This window comes from Mobula birostris, chromosome 19 (assembly GCF_030028105.1).
Source record: "Mobula birostris isolate sMobBir1 chromosome 19, sMobBir1.hap1, whole genome shotgun sequence".
NCBI lineage: Eukaryota > Metazoa > Chordata > Chondrichthyes > Myliobatiformes > Myliobatidae > Mobula > Mobula birostris.
Genome location: NC_092388.1, coordinates 14,242,317 through 14,265,810, shown reverse-complemented (window position 1 = coordinate 14,265,810; position 23,494 = coordinate 14,242,317). Strand labels below are relative to the sequence as shown.

The following is a 23,494-nucleotide window of genomic DNA, read 5'->3' as shown; positions in this document are numbered from 1 at the left end:
GATTTGAGTTAATCAATCATAAAATCCTAGAAATGTGCAGCACAGAACCAATCACTTTCCAGCTGACTCACCCATGCTGACTGTGATGTTTACCTGTATCCATCCCATTTGTCACAATGGGTCAAAGTTCAAATTTCAAAGTCAAGGTACCTATGTGCCACTATATTCTACTCTGAGACTCACTTCTTGCAGGCATTTACAGGAAAATAAAGAAATACAGTAGAATTTCTGAAAACTCCCTCTCATTTTAAACCTGTGCTCTCTAGCACTAGACTTCCCTGCCCTATGAAAAAGTCTATCATATCTTATATTAATATGAATGAAAGAGTGCAGAAAGTATTTACAGGGATGTTGCTGGGTCTTGAGGATCTGAGTTATAGGGAAAGGTTGAATCTATGTGGACTTTATTCCTTGGAACGTGGAAGACTGAAAGGAGATTTGATAGAGGTATACAAAACTATGAAGGGTGTAGAGATAGGGTAAATGCAAGCAGATTTCTTCCACTGAAGTTGGGTGGGACTACAACTAGAGGTCACGGGTTAAGGTTGTGTCATCTTTCCTTTGGTATATTTCTTCCTCTTTGGGATGTATATAACCTATGCTTTCCTAATTGCTTCCAGAAATTCCAGCCATTGCTGTCCTGCCATCATCCCTGCCAGTGTTCCTTTCCATACAATTCTGGCCAATTTCTCTCTCATGCCTCTGTAATCCTCTTTACTGCACTGTAATACTGATACATCTGACTTTGGCTTTTCCTTCTCGAATTTCAGGGTGAATTTAGTTATATTGCCTTTAATAGGAATCTTGGAAAGGTACATGGATGGTCCCTGTGCAGCTCAATGGGACTAAGCAAAATAACACTTTGGCATGGGCTAGATGGGCCACAGCATCTGTTTCTGTGCTGTAGTACTCTATGACTCTGTCTATGGCCCTCATAATTCTATATAGATCATTGTACCTTAGACTCCTACATTCCTATGAGAATATACCCAGTCTGTTTTCACTCCATTCCAGACATCATCCTGGCAAATAGTTTTTAAACGATTTTGGACAGGCGTTAAGGAAGTACATTAAAGACTGCCGTTTGGTCTGCATGGAGACCTTCTTAATAATAACTGGCGGGTGTTCGTGTCAACCTAGTTTTGAACAGAGAGCCTGAGAGCATTTAGTACTTTGTTTTCCACTCTCCAAATCTTTCCTTTATCTCAGTTCCACTGTTCCTTTGGCCTGCTTAAAGCAACTTTTCCGGCATCTGCTAATACCTCAACAATGATTCATCATCACAACAGTGTATTTTGCCCATGAGTTAGCAGGTTTGAACCACTACAAAAAAAAACACTCCCATAGAATTTCCAGACTATTCTAACAGTGGTCGGAATAAGTGGAATTAATCTATTGTGTTCTACACACACTCAGTGGCCACTTTATTGGGTACATCTGTACACCTGCTCGTTAATGCAAATATCTCACTTGCCCATCCATTGAGATGTTCTCACAACCAAAGCTCTCACTTTAATCTTGTTATCATATGCTCTCATTGTTTATTGCTATTTATGCATATTTGCTTTGCACAGTTTTTTCGTCTTCTGCACTCCGCTTGATTTTTCATTAATCCTGTTACATTTGCTAGTCTATAGATTTGCTCAGTATGCCCACCGGAAAATGAATCTCAAGGTTGTAGATGGTGACATATATGCACTTTGAAAATGAAATTTCCTTTTAACGTTGAATATCTAATCAGCCAATCATGTAGCAGCAACTCAGTACATAAAAGCACGCAGGCATGGTCAAGTCGTTCAGTTGTTGTTCTGACCAAACGTCAGACTTATGATTTACTGCTCCACTGCGAAGTCTCTTTGAGGGATGGCTACCCTGAAGAAGGTTAAATCACGAGGACATACCCGACCGAAACGTTTCCATGGAGGGCTTCCACCGTTCGGGCTGACCGGAAGTGCACTGAGAGTGGTAAGCATAAAGGAGAGGGGCTCGCTGTTCTGGTTAACAACAGATGGTACAATCCTGGTCATATTACGATCGAGGAACGTATTTGTAGCCCAGATACTGAACTTCTTGCTGTTGGACTCCGGCCATATTCCACCGAGATACAACACTGGGCATCATGGGAGGTTGTTCCTGCCTGTGGCCATCGAACTTTGCAGCTCCTCCAGTGGAGGGTCAGACACCCTGAGCCAATAGGCTGGTCCTGGACTTATTTCCATCTGGCATAGTTTGCATATTGTTGTTTGATTGTTTGTGGTTTTTGTATTGCTATATTTATGCTCTAATCTTGGTTGGTGCAGCTGTAACGAAACCCAATTTCCCTCGGGATCAATAAAGTATGTCTATGTCTACCCATTTGATGGGAGTTCAGTGAGACCCTCTCTCACTGCTCCCCTTCTGTGATTTTTGCTACCCTCTGATGCTTTGTATTGCCTTCCCTCACCCCACCTTTTTATTCTGGCACCTTCCCCCTTGCTTTCCAGTCCTGAAAGAAGAAGTCTGAAACACCGACTATTTATTCATTTCCATAGATGTTGTTTGACCTGCTGAGTTCCTCCAGCATTTTGCGTGTGTTGCTTTAAAATGGGGAAGAAATGTGATGTAAATGGCCTTGACCGTGGAATGATGCTTGGTGCCAGATGGAGTGGTTTGAATATCTCAGAACCTGCTGATCTCCCGGGATTTTCATACATAGTCTCTAGAGTTTACAGAGAATGGTGCAAGAATCAAAGTACGTTTGTGAGCTGCAGTTCTGTGGATTAAAATGCCTTGTTAATGAGAGAGGTCAGAGGAGACTGGTCCGACTGGCTCAAACTGACAGGAAGGTGACAGTAACTCAAGTAACCACACATTACAAAAATGGTGTGCGGAAGAGCATGTCTGAACATACAACACATTGATCCTTGAAGTGGATGGGCTACATCAGCGTAAGACCATGGACATGTGCTCCGTGGCCACTTTATTATGTACAGGAGACACCTAATAAAGTGACAACTGAATGTACTTGCTGCTCACTGAACATTAAAGTAAGAAGTAGTTGACAGGAAAATTTATTCGAGATTACAACCATGGTTGTAGAGAACTAACATAGGAGGATTTTGATTTTCTCTGTCAGATCAACCAGCTCCGGACATAAAGTATCACGAATAACCACATGAAGAAGATCAGCTTATTTTGATGTTAAGGCACAGAAGCTAATACCACATCTTTCAAATTGTAGGGATATGCTTGACACAATTTAGTAGTAAGATGAAAAGCAGCTGCTAAATTCTGCTCTGTTAGACTTGTAGCAAAAATGTTTGAAGTCCAGACTGGTATGAAAGAAGAACTTAATTTTATCCTTCACATTTAATATCCCCTGCCCATTAAAGAAATTAATTTGATCTCTCAGTTTAGAACTGAGGTTTTTGCCAGGTTATCTGTCTGACATAAAGGAATAAATTTAAATGACCATATTATCCCCAGAAATGCAGGAGAAATAAATGAACAAATGTGTAAGAATTATTTAAAATTGTTGTTAATGTCTAAGGTCCACTGAGACCCATAGTTTTCTTTTTTGTCATACATGCTCACATCATTTCTATGCCAAAAGGGAGATTCAAGATGTGCGTAAATTTGTCATTACAATATTTAAATTTGTAATTCTCTTTTCAAAGGAACGTCTCCTACTGTCATTGCTTCCTGCACATATTGCCATGGAGATGAAGGCCGAAATCATTCAGCGATTACAAGGGCCCAAGTCTGGTCACTGCCAGCTGGAAAATACAAATAACTTTCACAATTTGTATGTGAAGAGGCACACAAATGTGAGGTACTTCTCATTTCTTCTCAAAACATAAAAAATAGAAAAAATATCTGGACACTGTTTCTGTAAGGGTACTTTATAAAATTATTTTCAATCCAGTTGCTATTACATGTTTTTCACCTTTGATATGTATACTTACATATCAGGCACTATGTTATAATCTTCAAAAATATCATTCTTTTATAATACTATTTTCCATCCTCTTATCTAATTTAATGCAATAAATGAAGAATGCTTTCCTGCTGTCTGGGCTGGCTGACCTATTCAGTTGTACTTAGAGATGCCCAGCTAAATCCTCAAGTGTCAGGTTCCTGTACAAAATGTGGAATGTTTGCCTTAATTAAATAGCTAGTCTTGAATACCTTTATACTGTTTGCATTAGAACTTTCCCAATGTATGTTTTTCTACTATTTCAAGTTTTAAATTGTACGTGTTGCTCTTTTACAAGTTTTATAATTCTAATGTCACTCCTGAAAACAAACTGGCCTTTCCACTGGAGCTGTTGAATGTGACCAGGTTTTTTGTGGGGATGTTGGTCTTAGATTAGATTTGCTTTGGTTCCATATCCTGCTGGAGGATTTTACAGAGAGTTTTGGTGCTATTTCTTTGAGATATTGTACATTGTCCATGTTCTTGAAGCATATAGAACAGCATGGATCATTGCTGCTCAAGAATCTCTGAGCTAGTTGTCAGGTTTGAGATCCTGCTCTTTTCAAAGCTCAAAGTAAATTTATTATTCAAGTACATATATATCACCGTGTACTACCTCAAGATTCATTTTTTTCAGGCATTCAAAATAAAGAAAAACAGAATTTATGAAAAAAAACTGTAAATACCAAAGACTGACCTTGTAAGCGCAAGTGCTACACCTGTCCCTACACCTCCTCTCTTGCCACCATTCAGGGCCCCAAACAGTACTTCCAAGTCAGGCAACACTTCACTTGTGAGTCTGTTGGGGTCATCTATTGCATCCGGTGCTCCCGGTGCGGCCTCCTCTACATCGGTGAAACCCGACGCAGATTGGGGGACCGCTTTGTCGAGCACTTCCGCTCCGTCCGCCACAACAGACAGGATCTCCCAGTAGCCACCCACTTTAACTCTGCTTCCCACTCCCATTCAGATATGTCCATACATGGCCTCCTCTACTGCCATGATGAGGCTAAACTCAGGTTGGAGGAGCAACACCTCATATACCATCTGGGTAGTCTCCAGCCCCTTGGTATGAACATAGAATTCTCCACCTACCAGTAATTCCCTCCCCCTCCCGGTAATTCCCTCCCCCTCCCTTCCCCTATCCCTATGTCACTCTGCCCCCTCCCCCAGCTGCCTATCACCTCCCTCTTGGTTCCGCCTCCTCCTACTACCCATTGTATTTTCCCCTATTCCTTCTTCACCTTTCCTGCCTATCCTCTTCCTGGTTCCCCTCCTCCACCCCTTTGTCTTTCCCCTTACTGGTTTTTCACCTGGAACCTTCCAGCCTTCTCCTTCCCACCCTCCCCCCACCTTCTTTATAGGGCCTCTGCCCCTTCCCTCTACAGTCCTGATGAAGGGTTCCGGCCCGAAACGTCGACTGATCTTTTCCACGGATGCTGCCCGACCTGCTGAGTTCCTCCAGCATGTTGTGAGTGTTGCACTGACCAACAACAATTTGAAAAAGAGCCAAACTGTGAAAGTAGATAAATAAACAATAAGTAAATAAATAACACTGAGAACATGAGTTGTGGCACCCTTGGAAGTGAGTCCTTCGACTGTGGAGTCAGTTCAGAGTTGAGGTGAGTGAAGCCGGTTCGGGAGCCGGACGGCTGAGGGGTAATAACTCATCCTGAACCAGGTGGTGTGGAACCTACGGTTCCTGTGTCTGCTCACTGATGGCAGCAGCAAGAAGAGAGCAAGGTCTGAATGATGGGAGTCGTTGATGCTGGCAGCCGCTTCCCTGTGGCAGGGCTCCTTGTAACTGCGCTCACTGGCTCTGCCACTGATGGACTGGGCTGTAAACACCACTTTTGTAGACTCTTCTGTTCCTGGGCATTGGGTTCCCATACCAGGCCACGATGCAACCATTTGACTCAGTTGGCTGCTGCATTGGAGGTGTGATGAATTTTATCAATACCAGCCATCACTTAAGTGCCCCATGTTTTCCAGAATCTCATTTTTGAAATCCATAACATCAAGATACCGCAGAGACTTCCAGGTTGATGGAAAAAAAATGTTTCAAGAATATTCTCAAAGTTTCCTCATTTGAATTCCTGGCTCACGATATGAAGTAAAATCACCAGGCGCGGCTTTGAACGTCTGAAAAGGAGCACACAACATCCCAAACAGACCGGCCATCTTTTCAGGAACCTACAGTGTCACATATGGTAAAAATCTGTCCTGTAACCCGGGACTGGAGTAGAATTAAATCATAATCACCCCCAAGGGAATGATGAGATGAAGGACTTGAGTTCACTTCATTTAACAATCCCTCTAAATCATTATCAAGAGAAAACCTGCAGATGCTAGAAATCCAAGCAACACACAGCAGGCCTCCAGCATTTTGTGCGTGTTGTCTCCAAACCATTGTTTTTATTTGGCCTTTAATTCCTTTTACTGCTACTGCATCGTTATCTTCCATTTACGTTGTTATCTCCCTTTCACATTCTTTCTGTCACACTAATTCAACGTCAGTTTTAAAATCTCACCCCTGAAGTTTTATTCCCTTAAAATCCTATTTTGGGAGACCTGTGAAAACAAATAAAAATTTCTGGATCAAATCAGTTCACAAGTCTGTTTTTAGCCTGAAAGGTTTACAATGATTCTGAAGTGGTAAACATCCCTGGAATATGAAAGCACTGAAGGACTGGTTAGGTGCAGTTTTTGTGATTTTTCTAGGCTCCAAGGTGCATTTCCACTGAAGGTGTAGATTGCCCAGACTGATAATTAATGACATCTATGTTAGAATGGCTCAGGAGACCCGGAGAACATGCTCACTGGTTCACAAATCTCACACTGTCTACTCAGCTCGTCCGGAAATCTCTTGCTAAAACAGAGCTCAGGGTGTTTGTTTCCGGAGTCGGTTTTGTGGCACGTGGCATTCAGGCAACTCACCTCGCAGTGATTAGCCTGAATTTCAAAATGTGACTAGAGCATTAGTGCTGGGAAGGGATATTATTTCATCTGTCCAGCTGATGGAAATGGAGACGATGGCGTTAGTGTTCCTTCTCCCTTACTTCAACGTGAGTATTTGAGTACGACCATGTCTCCAATGCACACAGGAGAATGGGGGTCTCTTTCATTGTCGACCATGAACCTTAGTCTCAATCTTTGAACTCTTCATTATTCATACTCTGTTGAATGATATACTGGCACACCAGAGATACTTGTAATTTTATAATTTTTGCCATTGTTTGTGGATCATGAATCGGGAAACAATCCACATTTTCTAGGTCTCATTGTGATTTTCAGAGGGACAGAGGCACATTGGTAGAAGACCTTTGAAAGACACAATATTTAATTCGATTTTAGTTTTCATTTATTACTGTCACATTTACCAAGATGCAGTGAAAAGCTTATACTGCATATGGTTTATACAGATTAAATCTTTACATAGTGCATCGAGCTAGAATGGGGTAAAGCAATAGCAATGCAGTCACGTGTAGACCAGTTGCCATATCAGGTCACTATGCATTGAGATAGAATGTGATTCTACACTAAAGATTGGCATTGATAGGGACATGTCAAATTTCTTCTCTTGAAATTTGTATCATCATTACACTTCAACGTTAATTGCCCAATAATCTCGTCTTGGAAATATATCAAGCATAAGTACCCTCCGAGTGTCACATCACAAACTACTTTTGTCCAAAGGGTGAACAATTAAAAGTAGTAAGCTGCAAGGTTGTCCAGGTTATACATACCTGAAAGAAAGATCCGTAACCCATATTTGGCACCTGAGTAAGAAAAAGGCTGCATTTGATGCTGTGTTTCAACCTCAAATGTCAACAAATAGCTTCCCCCACACAGATACTGCTTGACCCTTTGATTTCCTCTGACCAATTGTTTGTTGCTCTAGATTCCGCACTTGCAGTCTCTTGTGTCTACAATATACCAGGCAAGTGAAAGCACATGAATGGCTGTTTCATGTGAAAAGAGTGTTTCAGCCAATGGGAAATAGTGTTGGAAGTAATTTGGAAAATGTGGTTGATGGTTGGGTTGAGCTATTCTCCGATCTTGGTGATTTACTTGCAAACGTTTTGTCACCATGTGAGGAAACAGTGTCAGATTGAGGTGTGTTTCTTTGAGTGCTTGGCATTTGAATGCTTAACGTATTTTTCAATCAGCTGATTGGATGTCATTTCAGAAATTCAATTGTGATATGGGGTGGATATCTCATCGCTGATTGGTTGTGCAGCAAACTTCCTGGTCAGGAATTTTTCCTACATCGACTCATAAAAATTGTGGTTTACATGTTCGTTGACAAAGTTGTTCACGGAAAACCAGGCTTATAGGAATTCTCTTGTATTGCGCCATGACTTTCATTGATGCCCAGTCGAATTTGCGCCCCCTGAATCTTCATGGATAGGGAAATAGTGTGATGGAAACAAATAAGCAACTTTTCTCGTGGCGTTAAAACAGTGAAGGAGTCCCGATGAAGGGTCTTGCCCCGAAAAATCATCTGTTTACACTTTTTCATGGGTGCTGCCTGGCCTGCTGAGCTCCTCCAGCATTTTGTGTGTATGTGTGTGTTGTAGTTTGAAATGTCTAACTTGTGCCTGCCAGGTGAGGTATAACTGTACTCTTAAATATCTTAAGATTATTCCATCACTGTACAGAACATTTTGCTGTTGTCTACTATTATACATGATGATAGGAGTTCAAATATTTTAAACATTTATGTTTCTGCAGTATATTGTATGCCGATATTGTGGGGTTTACACGTCTGGCCAGTGAATGTTCTCCTGGGGAGCTTGTGCACACACTCAATGAATTATTTGGCAAGTTTGATCAAATTGCAAAGGTAAGTTGTACCTGCATTTACAAGCAAAACTCTGTCTAATAGTAACACGTGTTGGCGTTATGAAATAATCTTCACCTTTGATTTTGTTCAGGAAAATGACTGCATGAGGATCAAGATTCTGGGAGACTGCTACTATTGTGTCTCTGGTTTACCAATATCCCTGCCAAACCATGCTAAGAACTGTGTGAAAATGGGCTTGGATATGTGTGAAGCCATAAAGTGAGTTATGTCTTAAGCTTTTTCACTGCTAGGAATAAAAATAATTTAAACTTGATTTTCTAGCAATATTTTACTACTTGATACATGTTTGCTGCTTGTTATACACTGAGGTGCCAACTGTTATTAGAATTTATCTACATTTGTGCTGAGGATGTATTACTTTAAAACAATCATCCCAAATGTGGTAACTTGTACTTTCTGCAAATGAAAGCGCCAACAAGTATACACATAGCTGCAAATAATATTTTACAAATTATTGCAACCTATGTATCATTGTATAATCAATCTTCCACACATACAAGATATGAAAATGGGCTCATAAAGTTTCAAGAAGATAATAGGCACCACAGTAGCATAGCCATTAGCCCAATGCTATTCTAGCTCAAGGCGCCGGAGCTCGGGGTTCAATCCTGGTGTCGTCTGTAAGGAGTTTGTTTGTTCTCCCTGTGACCGTGTGGATTTCTTCCAGGTGCTCTGGTTTTCTCCCACAGTCCAAAGACTTACCGGTTAGTAGGTTAGTTGGTTATTGATAATTGTCCCGTGATTAGGCGAGGGTTAAGTAGATGTGCTGAGCAGCATGGAAAAGGAAGCACCCGTTCAGTACTAAATCTCTAAATAAAATAAGTCAATAAATAATTTAGTAAGTCAGGTACTGGAGAAACGCTAAAATAACTATTCATTAGGCTTGGGAGTTTAACTTCTAAACAAGCGTAACAATTCTACATAGGTGGCAGGGGTGGAGATACATCTCTACCAAAAGAAGTGGAAGGCGCTCTTTCCCTCTGGGAGCCTGCAGGTCTCCGTAGGCAAGATGTAGCACCTGCTTCGCACGCATCCCACCCCCCAGTCAGGGTCACATGAAGCCATAGGAGCAGGTAGTGCATGGTTATTTGAGTAGCTGATGCATTATCACAAGTCCTAGTTATGCGACTACTATTGCCAGGCAGAAAATCTTTGAAGAGTGATAACCCAGATAAGTGTGAAGTGGTTCATTTTGGTAGATCAAATATGATGGCAGAATATAGTATTCATGGTAAGACTCTCGGCAATGTGGAGGATCAGAGGGATCTTGGGGTCCGAGTCCATAGGACGCTCAAAGCAGCTGCGCAGGTTGACGCTGTGGTTAAGAAAGCATACGGTGTATTGGCCTTTATTAATCATAGAATTGAATTTAGGAGCCGAGAGGTAATATTGCAGATATATAGGACCCCGGTCAGACCCCACTTGGAGAACTGTGCTCGGTTCTGGTCGCCTCACTACAGGAAGGATGTGGATGCCATAGAAAGGGTGCAGAGGAGATTTACAAGGACGTTGCCTGGATTGGGGAGCATGCCTTATGAAAACAGGTTGAGTGAACGCGGCCTTTTCTCCTTGGAGCAAGGAAGAATGAGAGGTGACCTGATAGGGGTGTATAAGATGATGAGAGGCATTGATCGTGTGGATAGTCAGGGGCTTTTTCCCAGGACTGAAATGGTTGGCACAAGAGGACACAGGTTTAAGGTGCTGGGGAGAAGGTACAGAGGGGTAAGTTTTTTTACTCAGAGAGTGGTGAGTGCGTGGAATGGGCTGCCGGCAACGGTGGTGGAGAGGGATACGATAGGGTCTTTTAAGAGACTTTTGGATAGGTACATGGAGCTTAGAAAAATAGAGGGCTATAGGTAAGCCTAGTAATTTCTAAGGTAGGGACATGTTCGGCACAACTTTGTGGGCCGAAGGGCCTGAATTGTGCTGTAGGTTTTCTATGTTTCTATGTTTTAGTATTGTTAATGGCTGGGGTCACCCGTCTTGTAATGACCCAGTCCAGAAGAAGGCAATACCAAACTACTTCTGTGGAAAGATTTGCCAAGAACAATCATGATCGTGGAAAGACCATGATGGCCCACTTCATACAACATGGCACATGAACGAACAAACAATTCTATATGAAGAGAGTTTTCTGGTGAAAAATATGATCAGACATGAATGGGATAGATCATTTCAGCAAAAAATCCTGGCTGTTCAATCCATTAGACCATCAACCATCCATCACACTAACCCTATACCAGTCCTGTTTTCATTCCCTCCCCTTCCCGCCAACATTCTCATCAATCACTGCTCCCCCCAGTCCAGAATCTGCAAGAGGTGCAAACTCACACAGCCTCCAACCTACCAACCTGCACATCTTTGAGATCCGGGAGGAAACCAGAACACCGAGAGGAAACCCACGTTGTCACAGGGAGACGATGAAAATTCCACACAGACAACACCCGAGGTTGGGATTGAACCTTGTTACTGAACCCTGATACAAATTTAGTGCAGTTCCTCTATTTTCCAACTCTGTTCGCCAAAAAACAATCTGAGTACTTCCATTTCTTTTCCTTCCTGATTCACTGTTTGACACCTGATTATTAAATCTAACGATCATCTAACAATAAATTATGTGTTAATGCTGTATCTGAATCTGGGTATTATGTTAACATCAGCCTCCATCTGTGAATAACTATATCCTACCACTAAAATTGAACCTTACAGATCTGGATTGTGGTCGTGGGTGTTACTGTTGCAGTGTTTATTTGATGATGGGTTGTTAAAAGCAAACCTTGATTTTGGTGTAATATCAGCGATCCATTTTGTCAGAACTAATAATAGTAATTCAGAAATCTTTACATCAATCAGAAACATTTCAGGTGGTTCACATGACTGCAAATAAATCCCACACTTAAAAAGGTTACATGAAGTCAGATAGTTCTTTGCATGTTTAGCCTATCTTAAGAAAACCTACTCTATTCTCATATCTGGGTGCAGCTTCAGACTAGGTTTTCAGTTAGGGCCAAAAACCAGTGAAATCCATTATAATGATGTTAATTGTATTTTATCACGCACTTGTCAGCCGGTGGTGTAGAGTCATCCAGGCCGCACTTTGAGGCGAGCAGTCCTAGGTTAGAATCCATCCAGTTTCTTATACGCTTTCCATCCATGCTGGGTTGAGCATCGAGCTAGCAACTCGGCCTCATTTAAAACAGAGAAAGATGCTAAAAGAAAACCGACAAGGTTGCTGCCCGATGCGCCACAAGGCGCAGAAAGGAGCAACAACAACTCAGACCACAGCATACTAGGACGGAAGCTCGAGTATATTTCTAATGGAAATTTCATGCCATGATACTTCAGTAGTGACAAATGATTTGTGCTGTTTACTGATGGGTGAAATTATTGAAATTTAAGGGACACAACACCTTTATCATTTATTTTAATTTTACTTAGAGATGCAGTGCAGAACCGGCCCCTGGCAATCTACCCATTTAATACTAACATAATCACAGGACTATTTACAATGGCCAATTAACCTACTAAGCAACACGTCTTTGGACCACGTGAGGAACCTGGAGAACACGGAAGAAACCCATACAGTCACGGGAGAAAGTACAAGCTCCTTACAGGTGGTACCAGAATTGAACTCCAAAACTCCAAATCCCTCAAGCTGTAATATCATTGCTCTAACCGCTATGCCACCTCTCACTAAGGGAGTTGTCATTTCTCTCAAGGCTTGGTTGCACTAGTGTGGGTAGCCCAATGCAATCCCAACTTTGATGCCAAACCAACCAAATACTCAGCAACGCACACAAAACGTTGGAGGAACTCAACACGTCAGGGATGAACATTTGGGGATGAGATTCTTCATCAGGGATGGTGAAGAATGGAGGAGAAACCAGAATAAGAAGGTTGGGTAGGGGTGGGGATGGGAGAGAGGGGAAGGAGCACAAGCTAGAAGGTGATAGGTGAAGCCAGGTGAGGAGGAAGGTGGGAGGGTGGAGGAGGAGGTGGGGGTGAACTAAGGAAACTGGGAGGTGACAAGTGGAAAAGATAAATGGCTGAAGAAGAAGGTATCTGAAATGAGAGGACAATGAACCTTGGGAGAAAGGGAAGGAGGAGGGGCCCCGGCGGCAGGTGATGGCTAGGTGAGGAGAAGGGAATGGAAGTATAGAAAATGGGGAAGGGAGAGGGGGGAGAAATTATTGAAAGTCAGAAAAATCAATGTTCATGTCATTAGGATGGAGACTACCTTAACATATGATTTTCCAGGCCAAATCTTTAATCCTTCTTGATCCATTTTCCTTTCCTCCTTACCACCTCTACCCAGAAATGACCCTCCCCCTCTCAGTCTGATCTTCCCTGTCATCAATCTGTTCAGCCCCTGATCTGATAGTCTCAAGGCTAACAGTCCAATTTTGACTGTAGTGTGAAAATTCTGAGTGGCAGCTCTCTGGCAGTGTGAAGGCACTGTCAAGGTACCAGTGAAGAAAACACAATTGCTGTGATTCTGAGAGAGATAAACTCTGGATAGGGCTTTTAACTCTCATCCATGGATAAAAATAATTTTAATAGTGTATTTAAAATATGACAAAAGTATAATTACAATGGTATTATAAATTAGTAGCAGAGAGTGGCTGTATCACAGCTTGTTATGGAAACACCATTGTCCTTGATTGGAAAATCCTACAAGAAGTAGTGGATATGGCTCTGTCCATCACAGACTCCCCTCCATTGAGCATATCTACATGAAACACTGCCTCAGGACCCCCACTGACCAGGACATGCTTTTTTCTCACTGCTGCCATCAGGAAAAAGCCTCAGGACTCACATCACCAGGTTCAGGACAGTTAGTACCCCTCAGCTATCAGATTCTTGAACCAAAGGGGATAACTTCATTCAACTTCACTGGCCCCATCATTGAAATGTTCCCACAACCAATGGACTCAATTTCAAAGACTCTTCATCTCATGTTCTCAATATTTATTGCCTACTTATGTATTTTTATTATTTCTTCTTTTTGTATTTCCACAATTTGTTGTCTTCTGCACTCTGGTTGAGCGGCCTAGCTGGGCGGACTTTCTATGATTCTATTATGCCTGTTATTATATTGATTTATTGAGTATGCCCACAAGAAAATGAATCTTAGGGTTGCATATGGTGAATACATGTACTTTAAAAATAAATTGACTTCGAACTTTCAACTTGGAATTAGGATAGTTTTGATTTCTACTAATGAGGATTAAAAAAGTATGTTGTTTCTTTTTTGTAGGCTTATTTAAAAAAATCTGTTGTGGCAATACACAACTGAGGCACAGATGTAATGAAACAATAACAACCACTGGGCAAGGATTCATTTCTATATTCCTTCTTTCTCTGCTGTATTGAGTAAATAATTGTGCTTTTCTTTTAACCAAGAAGGCTTGAGTTCAATACCCACCATACTCCAGGTACTACCTCAGAATTTCACGGAATGCTGCTGAGGCTTGGAAGAGATGTTACATGGAGAACACATTAATTCCTTAACTAAACTCAGAAAAGAACTGTTTTTCTCTCTCATGTTTTACTTTTTTTGTTGTTGAATCATTTTGCTTGGTTTCCATTCCTCCCCCCGCTACAGTAGTGATTATCTGTGACATACTGTGGAACGTGCTTAGATTTGTTCTTTTATTCTCTGTACTTCTTGCTTTATTCCCCGATCAAATTTTCACAACTGAAATTTTTCAGAATAATTGCAAAGAGAAGAAATCTTGAATATTTGGTTGTTATTCATATTTGTGGTCCTGAGAGAGATCTTTGTAATTTTCACTGTAGGGGTCAAAGAATCCTGTTTGAAAAAAGCCCTAATTGTCTTGCAAAATCTAGAGTAAGTGCATTGTAACTGAAGCAGAGTGAGAGAAAAAAAATCCACATTAAAAATTTTCAGCTCAGGAAGCTCTATGTTTACTAGCAGCAGGTCATATCAAAGGTAACGTAGGGCTGTACTTAAAATGCCAGAATTTTATCACTATATAACAGAAATGGTGCAAGTTTAAAGAAGGCATGCTTGATCCAGACAGATGCTGCATCTCTCTTTATTAGTTCCACTATACCATAAATCTACAGCTCTTGTGATACTTACTTAACAATGACTAAGGATACACAGGCATCTCTTCAGTACTAGTTCACACTGCTATTCCATTAGCTGCAATAGCACTTACAGCTAACTTATCCTGTGCCTTCAGCATTCAACACTGCCGTCGATTGCTCTGCCATTATTTTCCTTGATGAATCAACAATCATAATAGTTGCATATCTGGTGGACGGCAAATGAGGCGTTGGCTGTGTCACCACGTTTACCTTCTTGACCATTATATAACAAAATAATGACACACCTTCTAAATGGTTCAGGACTGCTGGAATTCCAGAGTAAAAGGAGTTCATTGGTGTCAACAGTATGACCCTTGAGTAATTTGATTGTATGGCCTCTTGGAATTATAGGGCTTAAAACTGTGTTGCCCATTGAAGCAACCACTAAAATAGTGGAAAGCAGCGAATGTACAACCTTCCTTCTCTCTTGCAGGGAGTTGTTGACAGCTGCTGACCTAATCTTGTCTGTCAGAGCTCAACTTCTCAATCAGTTACCGGCAAGGGTATAGGCAAGTATGGGCTATGGAGCTGCTAGTCAGATGTAAAGCACCAAGATGTCGTAGTGCCCTCATCCAAAGTACAAAGTATGTCTACATTATACAACCTTGAGATTCACCTCCTTACAGGCAGCCACAAAGCAAAGAAACCTAATAGAACCCATTTAAAAAAGACCGTCCAACACCCAGAAAAAAAACGAATCACGCAAACAATAAAGGTAAGCAACTAACATTCAGAGCTGAAGTTCACAAAAGTGAATCCACAGCCACGAAGCCAGTCATCACTGCAGCTGGTCCCAGAGCAGTTGCAGACCGCAGCCTCGTTTCAGCGTAGAGATGAGCAGCAAGGTGAACCAGCTCGTCCCACGCCTCCGGCTCCAACACTCCGACCTTTACAATCTGGCCTGGCACTTAATTCATTGAAACCTCAGGTCGTTCCTCGCTCTCGGAACGGGCCCCCAATCTACTCCCTCTCATCCCACCTTAAATCGTGCTCAGTTTCTTCTACCTTTTATATTCCAAACGGGTCGAACAAAGCCCTCTCGCCCCTTCCTACCCTCCAATGATCATTCGTTTCCATCAATCCCAAAGCACAGGCCCTGGGCAGGCCTACTCTGAGCCCTGTGACTCTGAAGGGGAAGATTCTCCACCACCATAGCTCTCACTCACATCTGCCTTCACTGGTAGCTGAGGGCAGCATGGTGGTGTAGCAGTAGGCACAACTGCATTAGTGGGGTTCGATTCCTGCTGCTGTCTGTAAGGAGTTTGTACGTTCTCTCCATGACTGCATGGGTTTCCTCCGGGTGCTACAGTTTCCTCCCACAGTCCAAAGGTATATGGTTAGGGTTAGTGAGTTGTGGGCATGCTACATTGGTGAGGGAAGCGTGGCAACATTTGCAGGCTGCCCCCAGCACAAAGCAAATGATGCATTTCACTGTATGTTTCAAAGTTTTGATATGACAAGTAAAGCTAATCTTTAATCTTTAAGCCTGATGAACCATTCAACAAGTTGATACCTCAAACTCCAATAGCCTGCCCTACCCACATGTCTTTTTATTCTTTGATATCCTGAAATAAGACCATAAGACATAGGAGCAGGGTTAGGCCAGTCAGCCCGTCGAGTCTGCTCCACCATTGTGTCATGGCTGATTTATTTTCCCTCTCAACACCATTTTCTTGCATTCTCCCTGTAACCTTTGATACCTGGACTAATCAAGAACCTATCGAACGCCACTTCAAATATGCCCAATGACGTGGCCTCCACAGCTGTCTGTGGCATTGAATTCCACAGATTCACCTTCTTCTGGCTAAAGAAATTCATCCTCATCTAAGTGAATGTCTCTTTGTTCTGAGGCTTGGGCCTTATGCTCCTGGACTCCCCCGCTATGGAAACATCCTCTCCACATCCACTCCATCTCGGCCTTTCAATGTTCAATGAGATCTGCCCCATTCTTCTAAATTTCAGCGGGTACAGGCTGAGAGCCATCAAATCCTCCTCATACGTTAACCTTTTCATTCTTGGAATCATTCTTGTGAACCTCCTCTGGGCCCTCGTCAGTGCTGCTCACACTACTCCAAATGGGGTCTGACCAATGCCTTATATAGCCTCAGGATTACATTTTTGCTTTTATATTCTAGTCTTCTCAATATGAATATCAACAATGTCTGCTTTGAATGCACTGTCATCCAGGGTAGAGAATTCCAAGGATTCCACCACCACTTGAGCGAGGACATTCCTCTTCATTTCAGTTCTAAGCGACCGACCCCTTATTTTCTGACTGCAACACTAACCTTTTGAGCACTAAGCCAGAGGAAATATCCTCTCTCAATCTACCCTACCAGTCCATCTGAGAATTCTGCAAGATCATAACAAGGTGGATTATCAGAAAAGAGGACCATTCAAGCATCTGATCACAGTGGGATAGAAGCTATCCTCGAGCATGGTGATACGTGCTTTTGGGCCTTTGTATCTTCTGCTGGACCAGAGAGAGAAAGAATATCTGAGGTGGGTGGGGTCTTTGATTATACTGGCTGCAAAATGCATAATCAAATCAAATGGCTGCCTATCAAATGACATAATTATACTGATGGAGCAGACTCGGTGGACCGAATGGCCTAATTCTGTTCTTAGGTCTTATGGTTTTATACAGTGAGGACCAGAAGACCATAAGACCATAAGGCTTAGAAGAAGAATTAAGCCATTCACCCTATCAATCCTGCTCTGTCCTTCCATCAATGCTGATTTATTATCCCTCTCAACCCCATTTCCTTGCCTTCTCCCCGTAACCCCATAACCTTCGACGCCCTGATTAATCAAGAACTGATCAACCACCACCTAAAATATGGCCAATGACTTGGCCTGCACAGCTGTCTGTGGCAAAGAATTCCAAAGATTCACGACTCTCTGTTGAAAGAAATTTTTCCTCATTTCTGTTCTAAATGGACGTCCCGCAAATGTGATAGCATAGACATGGTCAATGTCACTGCAAATGTCTTGCAGTCTTCCTGTAAGTTCTTGTCATATGCTCAAAGGATTCAGAACAAAGTTTGGGAAGTCACTTACAGGCACAAGCTTAAACAACTTTTTGCTAAGCTACATGAACTCCAAGACCTAAATATTAAAGTGAGTGTAAATGCAGGAGGACTGGATACAAATCTTCTGGGCTGTCACAGGAAGACGAGAAAAGACGTGAAAAAAATAATATGTGACTCTTTTGTTTATGAACGGAAGCGTAGATTATGAAACCAATGTGGTATGCGTACCCTTTGTCTGTCACTTGTTAGGCCCCAGTTGTCGTACTACATCCAGCTCAGGCAGCACCTCGAGGGAGTCCTTAGAAAGGGAACGGAGAAAGGGAAGCAAGACTTTATTCGATGGAACAACTACAGAAGCTGTTCATTTTTTTCTGTCTCTCTTCAGTACAGAGAAAGTTAAGTGGGAATTTAGTAGATTATGCTCAAAATTATGAACGCAGGCCGACGCAGCAGGAAAAAGAACAAGAGGCCACAATGACAATAAAAAGCATTTCACATTGTGATCTAATGCATCTACCCCTGATAAAGTGATAGGAGCAGATTCAAAAATACTTTCAAACTATGATTGAAGAAATAATGTGGTTGAAAAGGAACAATTTGCAGAAAAGAGCAGGGTTTTTTTCAACCTGACACAGTCGTGATGCTCTGTATTGTATGATTCAGCGAATCAAAGCTATCATACTGATTGTATATTATAGTGATTTTATGTTGTCCCTTCTGTTAACAGAGCTCTTGACATATAAAATCTCTGCTGTAATTGTACCACTGCCCTCTAATCATCTGTCGTGAAGACACATAGTTTTGCTATTTAGTACAAATTGACGAAGGTGTATGGAAGGGCAATAATAATTTGCATTGCTTGCTCTTTACCCTGAAAGCAGTTAGCGGTGGCAGGCTATTTGTGGTAATGGAGGCAACCTTCTGCCATCTGTAGCAGGCTGGCTCTCGATATTTTTTCCACTACACTCGCTGTACCACATTACATTGAAGACGCTTGTTCATCTTGCAGTTCTTGCTATACTATTCCATTTTATTCACATGTTAAGCATTTCAACAGAACAAATAATTTGAGAGGCATTGACATCAAATGAGCGAAGGATCATTTGCAGAACAGCATGACATATCGAGGATCACTGATCAAATCGAATACTATCGCGTCCCTTGTTCTCTTGAGGTCATTTTAAAATTAGGGAAAAGACTGCTGGTCACTTGGAGAGAATCTGCAGATGCTGGAAATCCAGAGCAACACACACACACAAAATGCTGCAGGAATTCAGCAGGCCAGGCAGCATCTATGGAAATGAGTACGGTCGATGTTTCGGGCTGAGAAGGGTCTCGGCCCAGAATGTCGCTTGCTTACTCTTTTCCTTAGATGCTGCCTGGCCTGCTGTGTTCTTCCTGCACCTTCAGTGTGTTGCACATGAATAAACCAGTATAAACTATTGAAGTACAATGTTTTAAAAAGCCCATTACTTTTCTTGAAAACTTGACATCCAGTAGCAATTTCATCTGGAAGTGAGAAAATCACTCTACCTCAACAGTGGTTGTCTAATTGTGTATCATAATGATTTCTACGAAACACCTGCAGAACAAATAAGTAAATTTTAACTGCTTCATTCATGTAGTAGTAGATCAGGGTCGACCATGGACGTTACATTCTAGCTGTCTAGATACACAAGCCTGGCCAGTACAATATGGAGAGCAAGTTGTTGCCCATGTAGCAAGCTCCCCCTCTCCACGCATCTGATTAACCCAAAGGAATGGCAGAGGCCGATGCAGTTTTGCACTAGCAGCGTCACAGAAGTTGTCTGTCGGCATTTTTCCCTTGGGGTTTACTCCCGAAGCCTTCCCCCATGAATGGGTGTAGGAGGAGGGCAGCAGAGGTTTGAGATTACTTTTCATTTTCCAACCATGGCTGACAAGCCTCATCTGCCCGAAGCGACTGGTTTTAATGCACCAGTAAACCACCTTTGTCTCTTCTCCTGTCAGTAGAAATGGTCCACCAGGCATAATAGCTAAGCCACATGTGAAGGCCAGGAGCTGGGTTTGGTTCTCAGAGGCTATTTGAGCTGCACACCATTGGGAGCATTTAATAGGTAGCGGGAGCTTGTCCCCATTACCACCCCCCCCCCGACTATAACAACATTAAGGAACATTCATTGTAGACTGAATGTATTTAGTCCAAAATTAGAGAAAGATGAAACATGCTCTTGAAGATAGAACCCAAGACATGTATGCATTTTTATACCTATGCATAAAAGCTGCTGAAAACCATCACAGCTTTCCAAGGAAGTTTGCAGAATCATCTTGAGGGTTATTTTTTGGCTGATACATTAATTAAGGTAAGTGTATTCATGAGGAAGATTGTAGGAAGACTGAATAAACATGGTGTAGAGGAACATCACTCTGCCACTTTCCTTTCTTAAGCCACAGTGAAAATGAAAGCCAACCCCACGTTGACTGAAAAATTAGAGTTCTGAAATGGATAACGGGAAGCTGATTTTCAATTTGTTCTCAAACTTGAACTAAAGTTTCTCATGCTCATTTTGATCTTGTACTTTTAAGGAAGGTAAGGGATGCCACAGGAGTTGATATCAACATGCGTGTGGGAGTTCATTCCGGGAATGTCCTATGTGGAGTCATCGGATTACAGAAATGGCAATATGATGTCTGGTCACATGATGTCACTCTTGCAAATCACATGGAAGCAGGAGGTGTTCCAGGGTAAGCAAGCATCGAATGGTCTACCATGTTTAATATTTGGCATTTAAATCTATTTGACATCTTTCCATATGCCTATTCATAATCTATTTACATAGAAAACTAACAGCCAAATTTGCCTCATGCAAGATTCATTTCCTGAACATCTTTCCCTCCTGGTTTTTGGAATTGGTTTATTATTGTCATGCACAGTACAGAAGAAAGCTTGATTCTTTAAATATAGTAAAGCCAGGGGAAACTTATTGTCAGTACTTCCTGTCCCACACTTCCCTTTCAGCTTTGCAATATCAATGCCATTTTTCCTTGTGGCAATCCGCGGCAATCCAGATTTCTCATCATGGTTTAAAATTGAAGGCAGTGGATAGGTTCTGCAAGAGATGATTTAAATTCCATTGAAGAGGACATGTTGAAATTGGAAGACGTGTTGCTGTACAGAATGGGAGAAAAAATAAGGGACTTATTCCACCATTTCTAGAATGCTAATATCAATCTCTGACCCTTCCAGTCTACCTATCAATCTAACCTTAACTTCATGCCTTCCAGTCTCACCTGTCCGACTACTCCAGTCTCTTTGACATTTGATTTTTTTCCATTTCCCTTCTCCTTCGATTCTTTCAGTTGACTCCACCCTCCAAGGGCTGCTGCCCTCCTTCTTCCTCAACTACCACTACATTTTCCAATCTTTAAAGCCAACCACCCCCCCAGTCTCCAGCCCAATTCCTTCATTCCTGCACCATCATCATGCCCCTTCTTCTCTGCTTCCTGCTGCAGTTTGATGCCTACTCTCCTTCCCATTGGATAAGTAGCCAGTTTCTTAATATGTATCATTGCAAAGTTCAAAGGAGAAAAATCTGTTTACCCAAAAAAGCCTGTATTCTCACTCAGCCTCCAGGCAAATATCAAGAAGAAAGATTCTAATCATGAGAAATATATTCATAAAGATGAGACTGGACCTGGGAGGGGGCCAATGGTAGGGAAATGCTATGTTGGGAAAAGGTTGTTTTTTCTAACAGATCGGAAAGCTGAAATTGGTCAGGTCCCTTGACAATATAAAGGAAGTAGACGAGAACTGAAACAGGGAATAAGGATGGCTTAAAAGGGGCCATGTAATGTCCTTAGGACTAAAGAAAACTCTAAGGCATTAAAAATATTTTTTAAAAAGATTACAATAGAGAGGGTATGACCACTCAAAGGCAAAGAAGGAAATTTATGCCTAGAGCCCGAGAAGGTGGATAGTACTGGGCAAAAATCTTAAGCACATATATACTTTATATATAGCTATGATCGATAGCTAGGGTGCCTAAGACTTTTGCACAGTACTGAATTTGTCAATGTGGAGCAGAGAGTGAGTTTGTAAATCTGGTGGGAGCAAAGGATGTGGGAATGGCGAGCACTGAGCACCGTGGGATGGGTGTGTGACTAGTGGCAGAAAAGCAGTGCCAGGGCAGGGAGAGTGGTGCAACTGCAGACACATCCAGCCCTAAGCCATCGGGCAAGGTCATTTGATTCCAAACAATTGGTTTATTGATCATTACAGAATATTTCTCTGGTGCTTCCCACTCCCTCCCCTCTGCCTTTCCCCTTTTCCCACCCATGATTCCCCCCTCGCTGCCCGCTTCCCACTCTCGGTCCACAGTAGAGACCCAGATCCAAATAAGGTTCTACCTCACTCAACTGTCATGAAATTTGCTTTCTTTTGAGGCATCAGAACAGTGCAATACATAAGACTACCACAGCACTGTGCAAAAGTCTTAGGCCCCCTAGCTGTATTTATGTGCCTGAAACGTTTGCACAGTACTGTACTTCACACCGATATTCACCAAAGAGATGAATATGGAGGATCGGGGGAGATATACTGATATTTTAGACGTGTTGATCTCAAGAAGGAGGAGTTGTTATGTCTCATGAAGACCACTAAGGTGATGTTACCAGGACCTGTGGGCATTTTCCCAGGTTATTGAGACAGGAAAGAGAAGCCAGACAGGAAGTTCCTGGAGCCTTAAGAAGGATCTTTATCTCCTCTTTAGCCACTGTTGGGGTTGCAAAAGATTGGATAATGGCCAACAGCAGTAGAGAAAAGCAAGGAAACTAGGCCGCTGAGCCTTATCTCGCTGATAGGCAAATTATTGGAGATGATTCTCAGGGATTTGACTTCTTCACATCTGGAAATACATTGATTTACTAGGGCTAGTCAGCATGGCCCTTGCAGATAGGTCATGACATATAAACAATTAATTTTTTTGAGAAAGTGACAAAGATGTTTAATAAGGGCAGGGCAGTAAATGTTGCCTGCATGGACTTTAGTAACATTTTCAGTTAGGTCCTTCATGGTATGCGACACAGAATATCAAAGCATATGGGATTGGACTCAAAATTGGCTAGACTATAGAAAATAGAAGGAAGTGGAGGAGAGGCGTGATTCTGACTGGTATCCACTGACCAGCGGAGTACCACAAGGTTCATAAGACCATAAGATATAGGAGCAGGATTAGGCCATTTAGCCTATCAAGTCATCTCTGCCATTTCATCATGACCAATCAAGAATCTATCAACCTCTGCCTTAAATATGCATAAAGACGGCCTCCACAGCTGACTGTGGCAAAGAATTACACAGATTCACCACTCTCTGACTAAAGATAAAGGGCCCAAAACTGCTCACAATACCCTAAGTGAGGCCTCACCAGTGTTTTATAAAGTCTCAACATTACATCCTTGCTTTTATATACTAGTCCTCTTGAAATGAATGCTAACATTACACTTGCCTTCCTCACCAAGACTCAACCTGCAAATTAACATTTAGGGAAC

General features: G+C 42.0%; 1 protein-coding gene across 1 annotated transcript in view; it reads left to right on the top strand.

Annotated features, from left to right (window-relative positions):
* The window catches only part of LOC140212452 (adenylate cyclase type 2-like), a 507,180-nt gene that overhangs the window by 352,106 nt on the left and 131,580 nt on the right, over positions 1–23,494 (top strand). Inside the window, exons 6-9 of the mRNA XM_072283265.1 lie at positions 3,657–3,811; positions 8,690–8,801; positions 8,893–9,020; positions 20,534–20,692. Of these exons, the coding sequence (XP_072139366.1) occupies positions 3,657–3,811; positions 8,690–8,801; positions 8,893–9,020; positions 20,534–20,692 (554 nt within the window). The remainder of the gene's footprint in view (positions 1–3,656; positions 3,812–8,689; positions 8,802–8,892; positions 9,021–20,533; positions 20,693–23,494) is intronic.